General features: G+C 36.7%; 1 protein-coding gene across 11 annotated transcripts in view; it reads right to left on the reverse strand.

Moving 5' to 3' along the window:
- The window catches only part of Strbp (spermatid perinuclear RNA binding protein), a 166,357-nt gene that overhangs the window by 77,394 nt on the left and 71,914 nt on the right, over positions 1-17,049 (reverse strand). For all 11 annotated transcript variants that reach the window (XR_015683443.1, XR_015683444.1, XR_015683441.1 and 8 more), the window contains 5 exon segments: positions 9,136-9,227; positions 7,983-8,078; positions 6,703-6,814; positions 5,999-6,096; positions 5,684-5,795 (listed from right to left, as the gene is read on the reverse strand). Coding sequence is in view for 7 of the 11 variants with exons in the window: in NM_001429554.1 (NP_001416483.1) it covers positions 5,684-5,795; positions 5,999-6,096; positions 6,703-6,814; positions 7,983-8,078; positions 9,136-9,227 (510 nt within the window). In the remaining 4 variants the exon portion in view is untranslated.

A 17,049-nucleotide genomic window follows, 5' to 3' on the forward strand; every position in this document is an offset into this window, starting at 1 on the left:
AGAGATTAAGGGCACTAGTTACTGCTGCAAAGAACCTGGATTCATCATTTCCCACACGGTGGCTCTTAATAATTACAATTACAGATAATCCAATGCCTTTCTCTGGCTAACACCAGGCAAGCACAAGATACACAAACATACATGCAAAATTAACACAAAAAAATAAGCACTCATACACATAATATAATTTTAATTGTAACTAGAAATGAAAAGAAAGACACTGAGCAAATTCAGCGAATCATAAGGTACTATATCAATATCTCTCAAATTGTTTCACAAAATAGAAACCAAAAGAACATTTAAAAATCTTTTTAAGGGACTGGAGAGATGGCTCAGCGGTTAAGTGTACCAACTGTTCTTTCAGAGGTCCTGAGTTCAATTCCCAGCAACCACATGGTGACTCACAACTATCTGTAATGGGATCTGATGCCCTCTTCTGGTGTGTCTGAAGACAGTGACAGTGTACTCACATACATAGTATGAATAAATGTTTTTTAAAATTAAAAATTTTTTTAAAATCTTTTTAAAAAGTCAGTATTTCCAAAATCAGGCAAGGATCCAACAAATGAAGAAGACAATAAGTTACTATCTCTGATGGGCATAGATGTAGAAATCTTTAATATAATATTTGCAAGGCAAATGTAGGCATATATCAAAAAGATCATCAATCATGATCATCCCAGAGATGTGGGTATAGTCCAGCATATGTAAATCAATAAACGTAAGCCATCATATAAATAGGCTAAAGGACAGAAAACACATGGTCATCTACCTCATTAGAGGTAGAATAGGCCTTTAGTAAAATCAAATATCCCTTCATGATCAAAGTCCTGAAGAAAACTAGGGTTACCAGGGACATATCTCAACATAATAAACTTACAACAATTTACAACTAACCCAAGAGAAACTACAAGTATTTCCACTAAATCAAGTACAAGATCGCTATCTCAATTGTCCTTCAATATATTACTCAATCTTAGCTAGGGCAATAATACAACTGAAGGAGATCAAGAAGATTACAAATAAAGGAAGAAGTCAAAAAACTAAAAAAAAAAAAAAAAAAAAAAAGATGTATGTGCAGACAGTATGATTTTATACATAAAAGACTCTAGAGATGTCACCAGGAAATTTCTACAGATCAGAAATATATTTTGTAAACTGGCAGGATACGAAATTAACACACAAATCAAGCGACTTCCTATATCGAAACAAACATGCCAAGAGAGAAATAAAATAGTCACTCACACATGCACACACACAAGATCTCAGAATGTCTTAAGTATGAAAGTAAAAGGCATACAATAAAGACATTGAAAGGGGAATCATATGGGCTGGGGATTTAGCTCAGTGGTAGAGCGCTTACCTAGGAAGCGCAAGGCCCTGGGTTCGGTCCCCAGCTCCGAAAAAAAAAAAAGAACCAAAAAAAAAAAAAAAAAGAAAGAAAAAAAAAGAAAGGGGAATCATAGACAATACTAGAAAATGGAAAATCTGCCATGCTCATAAATTGGTGAGGTAATAGTGTGACAATGACTACCCTACCAAATATAATCTACATATTTAATATAACTCTAAAAAAACCCCAACATAATTATTCATAGAAAATAAAAAATCTTAAATATCATATGCAAACATAAAAGCGCAGGATAGCTAAAACAAAGAACTAAACAATGACTTTATGAAATTCGTAGACAAATGGTTGGAACTGGAAAATATCATCTTTAGTGAGGTAACCCAATCACAGAAAAACACACATGGTATGCACTCATTGATAATTGGCTATTAGCCCAAATGCTTGAATTACCCTAGATGCCTAGAACAAATGAAACTCAAGACAGATGATCAAAATGTGAATGCTTCACTCCTTCTTTAAAAGGGGAACAAGAATACCCTTGGAAGGGAAGAGAGAGGCAAAGATTAAAACAGAGACTGAAGGAAAACCCATTCAGAGCCTGCCCCACATGTGGCCCATACATATACAGCCACCCAATTAGACAAGATGGATGAAGCAAAGAAGTGCAGACCGACAGGAGCCGGATGTAGATCGCTCCTGAGAGACACAGCCAGAATACAGCAAATACAGAGGCGAATGCCAGCAGCAAACCACTGAACTGAGAATAGGACCCCCGTTGAAGGAATCAGAGAAAGAACTGGAAGAGCTTGAAGGGGCTCGAGACCCCATATGTACAACAATGCCAAGCAACCAGAGCTTCCAGGGACTAAGCCACTACCTAAAGACTATACATGGACTGACCCTGGACTCTGACCTCATAGGTAGCAATGAATAGCCTAGTAAGAGCACCAGTGGAAGGGGAAGCCCTGGGTCCTGCTAAGACTGAACCCCCAGTGAACTAGACTATGGGGGGAGGGCGGCAATGGGGGGAGGGTTGGGAGGGGAACACCCATAAGGAAGGGGAGGGGGGAGGGGGATGTTTGCCCGGAAACCGGGAAAGGGAATAACACTCGAAATGTATATAAGAAATACTCAAGTTAATAAAAAAAAAAAAAAAACAAACAAAAACAAAAACACGTCCCATAGTACAACTGCTGCACAAACATCATAGGAGCAAACAACCTCTTTTTAAAGTTTGATTGACAGTCCACTGTACAAAATGGATCCCACACCTGACACTATTAAAATGGTCAAGAACCTGTGGCTAGACAGGTACAAGCCCTAACAGAAAACATCTTACTAATATTCTGCTAAATGGACATATAAGTAAAACAACTCCTAATGATTTGTTGCTATACCATCAGATCAACGCATTGTTCAACTCTCATCACAAAACTTTTTCTGCACAGCCATTAACACAGAGATAGACAACTGCTCAACATGCAGGCACTTTGAAATTCTTGGCCCTAGAACGACCTATTATCAAAACCCTCCACTCAAGGCTCAGAGATTTGTGTAGAAAACAGGGTGGGAAGATTAGAGCCAGAAGTAGTGGATGGCAAAACATTGTTCCAACTATAATAAGTCAAATGCAGATTTGAAATTACAGGGATTATGGCAAATGTAAATAACCAAAAGAACAAGATAAAGCCACACAAAATCTCAGCACAGAGGAAAGAAGGTAGGCATGAAGCAATTGATTGCTGCTGGCAGAAGGAGAGTCAGCTTTCTCTAACGGTATATAGACAACACTCCTGTGCAGACCCTACGCTCAGGAGTAGTCAGCCAACACAACTGGACTTGAAACAAAGGGAAAAAGGGAAACAGGGAGATGGGAAGGGCTTGCAGGGAAAGGGAGACAAGGAGACAGGAATAAAGGGATGGAGAGAGAACGAATATGAAAGAAAGCATGAAGTTGGGTGGGCAAGAAAAGTGAGGGAAGGTCTCACTCTCAAGTGGGATGGATATGATCGAAACTGCATTCTATAAAATTCTCAAAGGATTAAAACATTATTTTTTAAAAAAATATACTTCATGTGAAGAGAAAAGGAATTCTAGGAACAAACAAATGTAAATGTCAGGAGACCTGGTGATAAAAGCATTGAATTGTTCAACCAAAGTACAAAATGTTTAACTGTTTCACCCAGTCACATAGCTAAACAACTGACAGCTAAGATAGAAACCGCTTCTCTGGTTCTGTTTTATGTTGTGAATTGAGTATCACGCATTTCTTAAATTGAGATTAAGATCTTTACATTTTAAAACAAAAAAACCCTAAGTAACATAACAATAAAAATATAGTTTTACTACCTGCTAGAGGGAGAGTACTATTGTGAATAAAGTGAAATAAAAATTTGCTCTTAATCATAAATAATATACTTGAATTATTTTGTTTATAGAAAATGTCCGATGTTACACTGGACATGTTAAGTTTTTTTCCAATACTTTCACCAACAATGAAAGAAATAAGTGTTGGCCTCCTACAGATTGTACTGAGCACTTCTTTCCTCGGGAGCTTAGGATACAAAAGGCAGTGGTTCTTAGACTTCTTAGCTAAGGACCGTCTATCTGTGTGCTTGAAGAGTTGCTAAGGCTCAGCGCTTCTTTTTTATTATGAGTCTGCATGAAGTATGATAGAAATTGAAACAAAAGAATATTCCAGTAGCCAAGATAAATCATATATGATCTCCTAGAAAGCTGTGTTTTCATGAAAGGCATAAAAGGCACAAAAGACGCCCCCCCCCTTCCTTCAAAACTTTTATTTTTACATAACAGCTTTGAATTTTGTTGTTTGTTTTTGGAGACAAAGTGTTGCTCTAAGTTCGGCTGCCTTCAAATTCGCAAAGTACTTGCCTCTGCCTTACAAGTACTGGGGTTATAGTAATGTGTTTCCACAGTCAGCTAAGCAACAATTTTGATCTTGTGGACTAAGAAGACTAGACTGGACTATCTTATCCAAATAAATACATCGGGTATTTATTTTTGTAATGGCATAATTATTATGATAATATCAATTAAAGGAGGTAGGCTATATCTTAGATAAAGAATATCTAGTATCAAATAACCTGCCCTTTTTATGACTGATGAGAAGATAGAAAAACATTTGGGGACAATGAGGGCACACCGGGTATATAAATTCACATTTGAGTATGTATTCTATTCCAGGCCCTGTGTTAAGACATTTTAACCTGACACCAGTCTTTAAATAAAGTAAAAAAGATGGTAATATCCCTACTGAGAAAAACGGTCAAGGCCAAAAATTGGGACATAACAGAGAAATAATTAGAATCCCACTATTAAAATTGGCCATTTTTCTTTTCAGAGTAGATGCGTTTAACAGTCTTCTTCGGGATTAAACCATTCCATCCAGCAGTGAAAATCCTTAAGCAGGGAAGATGACGACGACAACAACAAAAAAAAAAACAGCTTCAAGAACTCCCTGAAACTGACCAGATTCATTAGAGCCCTTCCCTTCCAAGGTAAGCAAAGCCCAACTATAAAGAAAACTCTTGGACAAAAAGAACTAACTGCATGGAAAAAATTTGGAAAAACTGAGGCAGCCAAAAAGACATTCTCTAACCCACTGAGTTATCTATAGGCTGTGCAGTATGCTCCAGGTTCCCAGCTTTTATGAGTTGTCACATGTGTTGGGGTGAGCTTTGATGATGCAGCTGTCTGAGTTATCTTTGTTCCTGTAAGTAACCCTTCATCAACATTACCATATGTAACCCCAATAAAACTCATTGGTTCACCAAGCTGGACTTTGGTAGTATCCATACTTTGGTCTGTTGTGGTCTCTCTGTCTGTGATAAGAAGACAAGTAAGTTTCAACTACCCAAGAAGTTTTCTCACACAACAAATGAGTACAAGCACACAAATACAAATGGAAGGTAGTCATGAATTGTCCAATAAATTTTCCTCATCCCCTTTGTTTTTTTCTTCCTATATGAAAACCTGCAAGCTTCAGAAAGTTCATCATACTGACCAGTGACAAAGATAATATCTCTTCTTAGGTTATGATTTATCTCCTCTCCTTAGACCAGAAGCCTAAAATATATATGGTCCTTAAGTCTATGTAGTAACAAAATCTAGCAAAACAGGAAAATGATCTGATCACTAAGACAAACAAATGAGACAGCCAGTTCATGCCACTATTGTTTGGGATAGAAGCCAACTAAGTTAAAGAGAAAAGCAGTGATTTGGACGAACAAATACTTTAAGTTCCCAAAACAAAGTACACACCACCACTATCAACTCTAATTACAAAAACAAAAACAAAACTTTCATACTCACCTTCTTTATCAGTAACTGACCAGGAATACTTCTGAAAAGGCTTACTAGATGGAAGAGGGTCCATCTCCAGTACTTTATAAATCTGGCCAAAGGCTGATAGTCTAAGTGCATGCTAAAGAAATAAACATCATATTTAATCAAATCTCAATAAACATTCTAGCTTATAGGACATCTAACTCAAATGTCATTCATTACATACTGATGTTATACTGATAGAATTCCCTAATTTAAGCATATAAGAAAAGCAACCTCACAATTCAGAAAACGAAAGTTATAGTATCTTTCTAAGCAATCAGTAATATACTAGCCTCATACCTGTGCACTATGGGTGATATCTTCTTTTTGCTGAGTGGTCATGTAGCTTAGAGCATCGGTTGGGTCTCGCTCACAAGGATCATGAAGACCAGGACCACCTTTGGCCAAAGAAAGGAAAAATAAAAATTTAGAACTGAGTTTAGAATATAATAAACAAAAGAGAAGGGGAAAAGCTAAAGAATTAATTAAAAGTCTGCTCAATTAAGGACATTCTTTCATTCACAGTTTTAGCACTTCACTGTCCTTATTTTATACGAAAATAACCTAATACCAAGTTGAGTCATACTCCAAGAATTTAGAATATCATTGAGGAATCATCCCTGATCTGTAAATGGATTTTATATTTAGTTTTCTGTAAATGGATTTTATATTTAGTTTTCCCATATTTAATACTGGACTGCAATTAAAACAAAATTCATACTCTTAAGGATTTACATTTCCAAATTCTGACTTCCAAGTAAAGCAAATTCAAAGCATTTCTATTAGTACTTTTTATGTTAGTACATATAAAACACAAATTAGAATTACTGAAAAAGCTTTACAGCACTCTTCCACACATAAACATTCTAGTTGCTGAAATTCTAAAGGACAGAACTCCTACACATCATTCTCCCCTGCAGAGGACAAACATTTAGCATATGGTTTGATAAATTAACTAAAATGAGATTTTTATTATTCTTCTGCCTAGAGTTTGAAACCCTTACCAGGAAGTAGTATTCCAGATGCCAAACACTCCATTACTCGTCTCAAGGCCTCCCCAGCGCCCAAAGGTCTATTACAAGTACCTATAGACTTTTCACATATAAGCTCTAGTGGCTAGAAGATATTAAATTACAAATTAGTACATGCACCAAGTGTTAAAAGGATTCCAGTTAAACGTGAGCTGACAATTCTATCTAAAAGAGAAGCCAAAAAAGTGTAGACAATTTAGCATTTAAGGAACATTTAACCCTTATCCCATGATTATCTACTCTAATCCAACCATTTTTTTTTATATTTTTAGTTGTGAGCCTAGCTTTTTGACAGCTGAGACATCTCTCCAGTACCCAGTTTTTAAACCAAGTACTTTTAGATATTTTCTAAAAACATTTGAGAAAACAACCTTATTTTTAATTACCCTAATTTTTTTTAAAAACCTAAAGTGATATAATAATTTACAATTAACAAGTTTTAAATCCTACTTAAGTTAGGAAACACTCAACTATAAAAAGAGTTCATTCAAACAGCTTACTTCAAGAGCAATAATTACAATAAACAAAGAAACGCATCTCTACATTAGATAAAATGAAATTCATGATGCTGTACAAATAATCATAGTTGTTCATTATTTTATGAATGAGCCTTTACAACATTAAATTATTTTTATAAATTTTAAAATTCTAGTCCTGACTGGGTCAGGCATAATTTCCAAATTAAGTCAATGTTACAATATATGTTATGTCCATAATTAGTAATTAGTATCAGGAAAACACTGCGCTTAACTTAATGGCAGACATACTTTAAAGTATATATTGTAACACTGCACTTGAATTAACATGTTAGGATTTGTGTCTACATTTCATGAGAAATTCAAAGGACACCATTCTATCAAATAATCTCCACACAAATGGAACAATACACTGAGGGCAATGGGTCATCCAAAAAGGCTATCATGAGCAACGAGTGATCCATGAGTGATCAATGATCCATACAGAATTCAAGGAAGAACAGCACCTACTTCTAAAAAGCATAAAACCTTTAAGTCAGAAACAACAACGACGATAATGATAATAATATAGATTTTAAAATTTATATACATATCAGGTCTAAAACAAATGACAAAAGAGAAGTTATATGCATAAAAGATTTCATAAAACTGAATATTTCTAGGTCAAAAACAGACAACATTTGCCTTAACTAACTCAGAATATAGTAATAGTAATGACATTTCATGAATTTCATCTGGTATAGCTTCATATTTTTTTAGTCACATTTAAGTACTTACCCATCCTTTCAATGGTGCCCATGTGGGTACTCTGTTGCACAAATCACGCAGAATGCGGAGGACAATTACACATGATTTTAATCCATTTGCCCTTGCCTAAAACAAACAAAATAATTCCAATATCCCTGTAGCAATCCATTCCTCATTTGAAACTCACTGATCATAGAAAACATTTTTTTATAGGAGATTTATTTATTTATTATATATAAGTACACTGTAGCTGTCTTCAGACACACCAGAAGAGGGTATCGGATCCCATTACAGATGGTTGTGAGCCACCATGTGGTTGCTGGGAATTGAACTCATGACCTCTGGAAGAGCAGTCGGTGCTCTTAACCACTGAGCCATCTCTCCAACCCCATAGAAAACATTTTTAGAGTAATACCAATTAGCAAATAATTTAGTGGTATTCAAGCAAACCAAAAAAGTGAAGTTGTGAAAAATAGCAAGTTAATGGTTTAGAAAGGCAGGTTTTTAACTAAAAGGAGAATAGAAAAATTCCTTTTGTAAACTCATGGCAACCCTATTCCAGGCACTATATTAACATTCATCTTTTCTGTATATTTTATAAGCCACCCTCTACTACTCAGAATAGTAAGTCAAAAAGAATTACATGATAATAAAACAACATGGAGAGACAGCCAGTGTATAAACTGCTTCCTATGCAAGAATGCAGATTTGAGTCCAACACTCAGAACCTGTGTTTTAAAAGTCACTTAGAATCACAGTATTAGAGAAGCAGAAATAGGAGGATCCATGGACTTGCTGACCAGTCTGACTAGCCTGTGTGGGGAGTTGCAAATCCTAGTGAGAGACCTCTTCCCAAAAATGGCAAGGTATATAACTCCTGAGAAATGACACTGAAGTTGACCTCTACTGCACAATGATACAGACAGACACAGACACAGACACAGACACAGACACAGACACAGACACACACACACACACACACACACACACACACACACACACACACACACACACCAATGAAAGACACTGTACCCAAAGGAACTGATTTACTCTGACAGTAACTCAATGAACTACAAACTATTCCCATTTCACACAGCACACACATCGAACTAAGTTGAAAGTAGTCCACATATAATCTACACATGGCTATACAGAAACAGTAAAGAAATAACAAAGCGCCAACCTGAAACCATTTGGCATGTCGAAGAGAAGCCAAGGCATTCAGGCATTTCTGCCTGTCCAATAAGTCCGGAGGGTCTTTCATCATAACATTTTCTAATAGTAAAATGGGATAAAGGAAAACAGAAAATTTTGAAAGGGTGTTCTTAAAAAATTATCAGTCACAACTTAAAGCACCATGAGTGAATTTATAATAAGACTCCCAGAAAATTTTGTAATGATTTTGTTGCTTCTTTTTAAAATTAAGTACACATTATTTACAGTCATCAGATTCTGTGCAAATGTGCAAGGAAAAGTAAAGGAATTCATTCAGCAAAGGAATCAGTAACCACTACTTCTTATAATCAATCTGTGATCTTATTAATGAACATGTGCACCATCATAGATAGCAAAATAAATACAAGCACTGTTTTCTTTGGCAAGCTACAAAGAACAATATCTATGAATAGTAGCAATAAAAACTTTTTAATAGAAAAATCTGAATAATTGATCAGGGTCTAAAAGAGTTGGAACTCTTATACAATAGTAAAGTAACCAAAAATAGAAATTTGCTTCTAGACAAATCCAGTCACTAGAATGACAAGACTAGTAATGAGATCTCAAATGTTACTTTGGGTTCGTTCACTATTTCTTTTTGAAGCCCAAATTTTAAAATTACAAATATAAAATAGAAACATTTATTGATCTCTCTTTTGTTTTAGGGCAACTCATAATAAACTGCTACCTAAAAATGGCCTTTTGATTTGCCTTACTATTTCACAATTGGTTGAAGTGGTCAAAAGCTGCAAAACTTAATCATGATTAACAATAAAGCCCACATACTTGAAATGTTACATGATACTAAATCCAAGGTTTCATAATCAAATTCATTTCTGCTGAGCTATGGAAAAGTGGGATTTTTAATTTTTTAAGTTGTGATGCACTACTTCAAAGTATAGTTTGGGCTGGAGAGATGGCTCAGCAGTTAAGAGCACTGAGTTTAATTCCCAACAACCACATGGTGGCTCACAACCACATGGTGGCTCACATCCATTTGTAATGAAATCCAATGCCCTCTTCTGGTGTGTCTAAAGACAGCTGCAGTGTACCCACAAGCATGAAATAAATGAAAGCATAGTTCCACAAATGGATGCCTAAAAAAAGTTTCTCTAACCCCTAAAATTTATTATTCTCTCTTAGGAATGCTCTTAAGCCAGGCAATGGTAATGCACACCTTTAATTCCAGTACTTGTGAGGCAAAGGCAGGCAGATATCTGTGAGTTTGAGGCCAATTTTGTGTACAAAGTTAGTTCCAGGACAGCAAGAGCCACACAAAGAAAGCTGCCTCAAAAAGAAAAAAAAAAATGCTTTTAAATATAAGTGTCCCAACGCTTCTTCTCAATATTCTGCTAACAGTAGATATTGAATACACTGCATGGTCCAAGGGATGTAAATACTTTTAAATGGTATACAAGAGTATGGATATCTGTTTCTTTAGTTATCAGTTACTCTACAGTGGCAAACAGTGTTTATTCTACTAGTTAAAATGTTACTACATCTAAAAGCATAATGCCCAGCTAAAACAACAACTGTAACAGGAAGAACTGTGGGTTCCCCACTGCTGCAACATTAAGGACTAACTGTTACACGGTTATTTTCTGTTAAGTGAGCTCCACAGCAGATGTCTACATTGTTTCCCATTAACAACTGCCAACAAAAATCACAATGGTGAATTTCATTTCATTACTCAGTTCTACTCATAAAATCAGAAGCCTCAAAAAAAAATTATGAATCATACAACTGAGTCCTTTTAGTGTTTTATCATCAAATTGTTTTAATAGAATCTCTTAAAAGGTAGATTCCCGAACAAAGGTTGACTAACTGTTAAGAAACACAATCCAAATGGCTTATTTTTTTACAACTTCAATATTTAAATTAATAATAAAGCAAGGTAAGTTTTATTCTACCACCTTATGGAGTCAGGATGAAGGGAAACAAAAGAAGAGGTGCATAGGAAGAAGAGACAGAAGAAAAATATCTGGGACGCCAGAACTTTTCGTTCACCTCCTAGTGTTTTATTCAGTGGTCAGAGATTATAAGTACACCCCCTAATTGTGACAAGAGAAAGATAATTTTGATGACTTCTTTCATCACAAAATCAGATTATAACCACAAACTCTAACTGGAAATAAAATCAAGACATCAGCTAGCTACAGACAGCCAACATTTGGAAACAACAGATTTTACTAAAATGAGATGAAAAAGCACTGAGGACTTGCAGCAGACTCCTTTTACATCAACATCAACATCAAAATGGTCATGTTTCTTCATGTTCTGACAGTCAAAAGATCCAAAATGTTTCACTATTCATGAGGTTGGAAACAGCAGGGGTGTAACAATACATTTATTTTATCTTGAACAATTTTTGTATGATGTGATACATAAGCATATGGCACTACAGTGCTACTTACCAGTCCCTTATATGGCTAATGATGTAGTTTTATATATTTTCACGGATTTAAAAAAAAAATTCATTCATGTGGTAGTCACAAAACCACTGCTGGGAAAAAAATGCCACTCTTGATGGAGCCTTAATACGGTGTGTAGTATTGTATGTGTTTCTGTGTGTTTGTATATGTTTCAACTTTATTAGGCTAGCAAAGATTTTCTTTTTTTTTTAAAAAAAAAAAGTCATTAAATTAAAAACAACAGAAAATCGGGAGCAGGTAGATGGATATCTGTGCATTCTGGATCAGCCTGGTCTACAAAGTGAATTCCAATCCAGGAATGCATAGAGAAAACCTGTCTCAAAAAAAAAGGAAAGGAGGGAGGGAGGGAAAATTTAAGTATACAATTGTGATCCATTTTACTTGCTTTGTAGAAAACATATGAAATAGCACAGGAAGATGAACAACTATTAACAAAAATGCAAAGAAAAAATGTTTTAAATGTTTTTTAAATTACTTGCTTTGTAGAAAACATATGAAATTGCAGAGGAAGATGAACAACTATTAACAAAAATGCAAAGAAAAAAATTTAAAAATGTTTTTTAAACCTACCATCAGAGTATGAAGGTACATGAGCATTCTGAATAATGGAAACATTAGAAAGAGGTCTATTATGCCTATCCTTGCTCATTTGGTTAGATCAGTGACCAGTAAACACCATTCTGCTGCAGATGGTTGTCTTTTCTCAGTATCCTACATTCCAGGCGTGACTATATCTATATACATAGAACCTGGCCATTCAAAAGCAGAATAACTGAGCTGGGTTGTCATGGCAGGCTCCATGGAAATTTGCATAAAGCTGAGTTCTCACCTCATCCTGATATAATTGTTTTTAGTATGTCTGAAGAAATCCTGAAACCTCTTTTCTCTCAATTCCTTGAAGCTTTCTGAAAAGACATTATGCCTGAACTATTATTGTTCATGAAAAAATATAAGAACACAGTAATATGAACAAACAAATGCAGCAATAAAATGGAAGCAGGAAGGACTGTCCTCTTAACTTGTCTAATTATGCCACAAACACTATCAAGCAATGGAAAGAAAATGACCAAAGGTTTGCTCTGCACGGTGCATTTCTAGCACCAGGAAAAGGCAGAAAAATAAAGCCTGCAGCACAATTATGGACTGTAACAATCTACTACCCTGAGCTTAGTGGGACACATGTCAGTGAACTTCTGCAAAGAGTCAGAAGTTCAAGTTGACATCAACAGGTGAAAAGGAACCAAAGCTAAGAAAACTTCTCTATCAAGCTCTGAATCTACTTCAATACAAAGAACAAAAGTTGATTTTAGTATAAGCCAGAAAATGCTTTATTTTCACCATCTGCTTGGTTTAAAACTACAAAGCAAACATAAGTTTAGAAACAATTTATCACACCCCAAATAGCAAATACATTTCTAATTTAAAAATTGCATCCAAAGTTGAGGCTGTGTAATTTAAAGAAAACAATCTGCTAAATCGTCCCTGCTCCAACTCTATAGACAGGAATGGGAAAAAGAATTCTATACTAGACTGCCAGGTTAGCTAGGAAAATGATATATTCCTGCTTATAATAGAAAAAATAGCTATCTCCTTCCTAGGGCCACTGTGAGGTTTTTTTTTTTTTTTATTTTTAATTTATTTTATTTATATGAGTACATTGTAGCTGTCTTCAGACACACCAGAAGAGGGCATCCGATCCTATTACAGATGGTTGTGAGCCACCATGTGGTTGCTGGGATTTGAACCTCAGGAAGAGCAGTCAGTGCCCTTAACCACTGAGCCATCTCTCCAGCCCCACTGTTGAGTTTTTAAATAAACTATATATGAGGAAAAACGTTTAAGACAGTAAGTCATAAAAAACCATAATAGAAATATTACTCAACGAAGATGTCCCGCACACCTACCCCCAACCCTACCAGACCTCTCCACCCCCTGGGTCCTCCAGTCTCTTGTGGTTAGGAGCATCATCTCTGACTGAACCCAAACCTGGCAGTCCTCTACTGTGTTGGCAGCCTCATATCAGGTGGTTTATGCAGTCTGGTTGGTGGTCCAGTGTCTGAGAGCTCTCGGGGGTCCAGGTTAATTGAGACTGCTGGTCTTCCTACAGGGTTGCCCTCCTCCTCAGCTTCTTCCAGCTTTTCCCTAATTCAACCACAGGGGTCAGCAGCTTCTGTCCATAGGTTGGGTGTAAATATCTGCCTCTGATTCTTTCAGCTGCCTGTTGGGTATTTCGGAGGGCAGTCTTGATAGGTTCCTTTTTGTAAGCATTCCATACCATCAGTAATAGTGTCAGGCCTTGGGGCCTCCCTCTGAGCTGGATCCCATTTTAGGTCTGTCACTGGCCCTCTTTTCCTCAAGCTCTTCTCCATTTTTGTCCCTACAGTTCTTTCTAAACAGGAACAATTATGGGTCAGAGTTTTAACTATGAGATGGCAACCCTATCCCCTATCTCTCACTTGATGTTCTGTCTTTCTGCTAGAGGTGCATTTTTTTTTAATACACTGGACTGCATTTTTCTGCTGACTGAATATTCACTGAGCAGACTCATGTGTGATATTCTCTGGTAACCTACTTCTATATCAGGTATCATTCTAGGTACTTAGGATAAAGGATAGGGGTAAGGGGAGGGAAAAAAAGATACCTGCCTTCTAAGGAGCATAAGTTACACAATAAGTCAACTCATTATTAGTACCACAAAGTATCCTATATACTCATAATTCTGGATTTCAAGTGTGGTTTAAAATTTAGGTATATGGACAGGGCGTGGTAGGGCAGATCCGTAATCCTAGCACTCAGTATACTTAAGCAGAAAGATCTCTGTGAATTCAAGGCTAGCCTGTTACATCAAGCTGGTATACATAAAAGAACTAAGTTCCGGGCCAGCTAGAACTACATAGTAAGTCCTTGTGTCAAAAAAATAAAATAAAATACAAACAAACAATAAATAAATAGTTTGGCTGTGTTAAGATTTGGCAATCTGAATCTAGTATGCCCACATTACTCTCCTTTTAGTAGCTGAGGGGTTTCTGCTTTACTACTTTGAATGTAGTTGTATACCTCACTGTATATAAATTCTCTGATCGAACCCTGCAAACAACTTGCTATTTCTGTTTTCTATACTCTGAAATTAAGAAGCTTGACCAATGTCACACAGCACAATAGAGTGAAGACCTTAACACACACATTATGCAGCAAGATCTGTGCTTTTTCTTCTATGCCTTTAAAAAAAAAAAAAAAGCAATGCACAGTAATAGAAAAATGGTCATTCCACAAGGCCTCTTAATCCTAAATAAACCCTAACCCTAACCATATTGAAGGGTTAGATTATGTAAACACAGCATAGGAGAACTCTTACTTGTGACATCATTCTTTTAAAAAGGGATATTCTTTATGTACTCTCAATAATTTAAAACATAAATGGTGGTTTGAAATAAATAGTTATATACACTACTCCACAGAGAATACTGAAGATAATTTTAATGCCCTACCCTAGCCCAGTCCTCTGGCTCTGAATGTTCCCAACTTGCCTTTATTCTCATTTAGATTCAGCCAAAATCATTCAGAAAGTTAAGAGAAGAGAGGGAAGAAAAATAGTTGACTTGTGTATCTACTGTAAACTATGTATTCGGGAGTGGTATAAGCAAGCCACATTAGTATGACAAAAAGTCTCGGGGTAGAGGACAGGTGCTCCAAGATATTAACTTTGAAAAAGAAAATGTATGGAAGGGAAGAAAATGCTATCTTTCAGTGCCAGGAATCCCTGAAAGCTAAATGTGCCTTGTGTTTCCATAGATGCAGAGAATTACATCAGAGAATGGTGTCTAAGTGAACAAACACTGCATAATCCAGACTGCAGATATCCAATTATGCTAGATGCTCCAAACTGCACAGGAATATATCCAAAAAGGTATCTATGACAAAGCCAGATTAGACAAAATGAATAAACTGTAAAATACCAAGTTGGTCACCACAGCTGGGATATTAGGAACAGCACCAAACAATGGAGTACTACTCAGCTATTAAAAACAAAATGACTTCATGAAATGCATAGGCAAATGAATGGAAGTAGAAAAATATCAATCTGGGTGAGGTCATCCAATAACAAAAAAACAAACCTGGTATACACACACTATCAAGTGGATATTAGCCCAAAAGCTCGAATTAACCAATGATACAATTCACAGACCACATGAAGCTCAAGAAGAAGAATGACCAAAGTGTGGATACTTCAGTCCTTCTTAGAAGGGGGAACAAAAATATTAATAGGAGTGGATACAGAGACAAAGTTTGGAGCAGAGACTTAAGGAAAGGGATCCAGTCCATATACATATGGCCACCAAACCCAGACAATATTGCTGATGCCAAGAAGTGCATGATGACAGGAGCCTTATATAGCTGTCTCCTGAGAGGCTCTGCCAGAACATGACAAATACAAAGGTGGATGCTCGAAGCCAACCATTGAACTGAAAATAGGGTCCCCATTAGAGGAGTTACAGAAAAGACTAAAGGATCTGAACAGGTTTGCAACCCCATAAGAACAACAATACCAACCAATCAGAGCTCCCAAGGACTAAACCACCATCCAAAGAGTACACATGGCTTCAGTTGCATATGCAGCAGAGGATGGCATCAATGAGAGGAGAAGCCCTTGGTCCTGCAAAGGCTATACCCCCCAGTGTAAGGGAATGTCAGGACAAGGAGGTGGGAAGGGATGTGTGATGGTTTGCATATGCTTGGCCTGGGAGAGGCGCTATTAGAAGGTGTGGTCTTGTTGGAGGAAGTGTGTCACTATGAGGGTGGGCTTGGAAACCCTCCTCCTAGCTGCCTGAGGGTACTCAGTCTGTTCCTGGTTTCCTTTGGGTGATGTAGAACTCAGCTCCTCCTGCACCATACCTGCCTGGATGCTGTGATGCTGCCATGCTCCTACCTTGATGATAATGGACTGAACCTCTGAACCTGTAAGCCAGCCCCAATTAAATGTTGTCCTTTATAAAACTTACATTGGTCATGGTGTCTGTTCACAGCAATAAAACCCTAATTAAGATAGGGTGGGTGGATGGGTTGGGGAACAGTCTCATAGAAGACAGGGGAGGAAGGATGGGATAGGGGGTTTATGGCCGGGAAACTGGGAAAGAAGATAACATTTGAAATATAAACTAAAAAAACCCAAGGGGGGGACAACACCAAAGCAAATCTTTTTGCCATCAAAAGCACAATTAACAGTAGCTGATTCCTTAGTATGACCTGATCTCACCAAGCTCTTGAGAGTCAGCACATAAGTTCTTTAGAACCTTAGTAACTTAAAACACCTTAAACAAATATTGTGACTATATCATAAAAATCTCATTCTATGACTCCAAAAAGGCACAATACACTAAAAGCCTGTTTTCAGCTTCTCTGAACCAAAAACAACACATTAGGCCTGAGGGAATCAACACTGAAAGCTATTA

Source organism: Rattus norvegicus, chromosome 3, assembly GCF_021556685.1.
Source record: "Rattus norvegicus strain SHRSP/BbbUtx chromosome 3, alternate assembly SHRSP_T2T, whole genome shotgun sequence".
Lineage (NCBI taxonomy): Eukaryota > Metazoa > Chordata > Mammalia > Rodentia > Muridae > Rattus > Rattus norvegicus.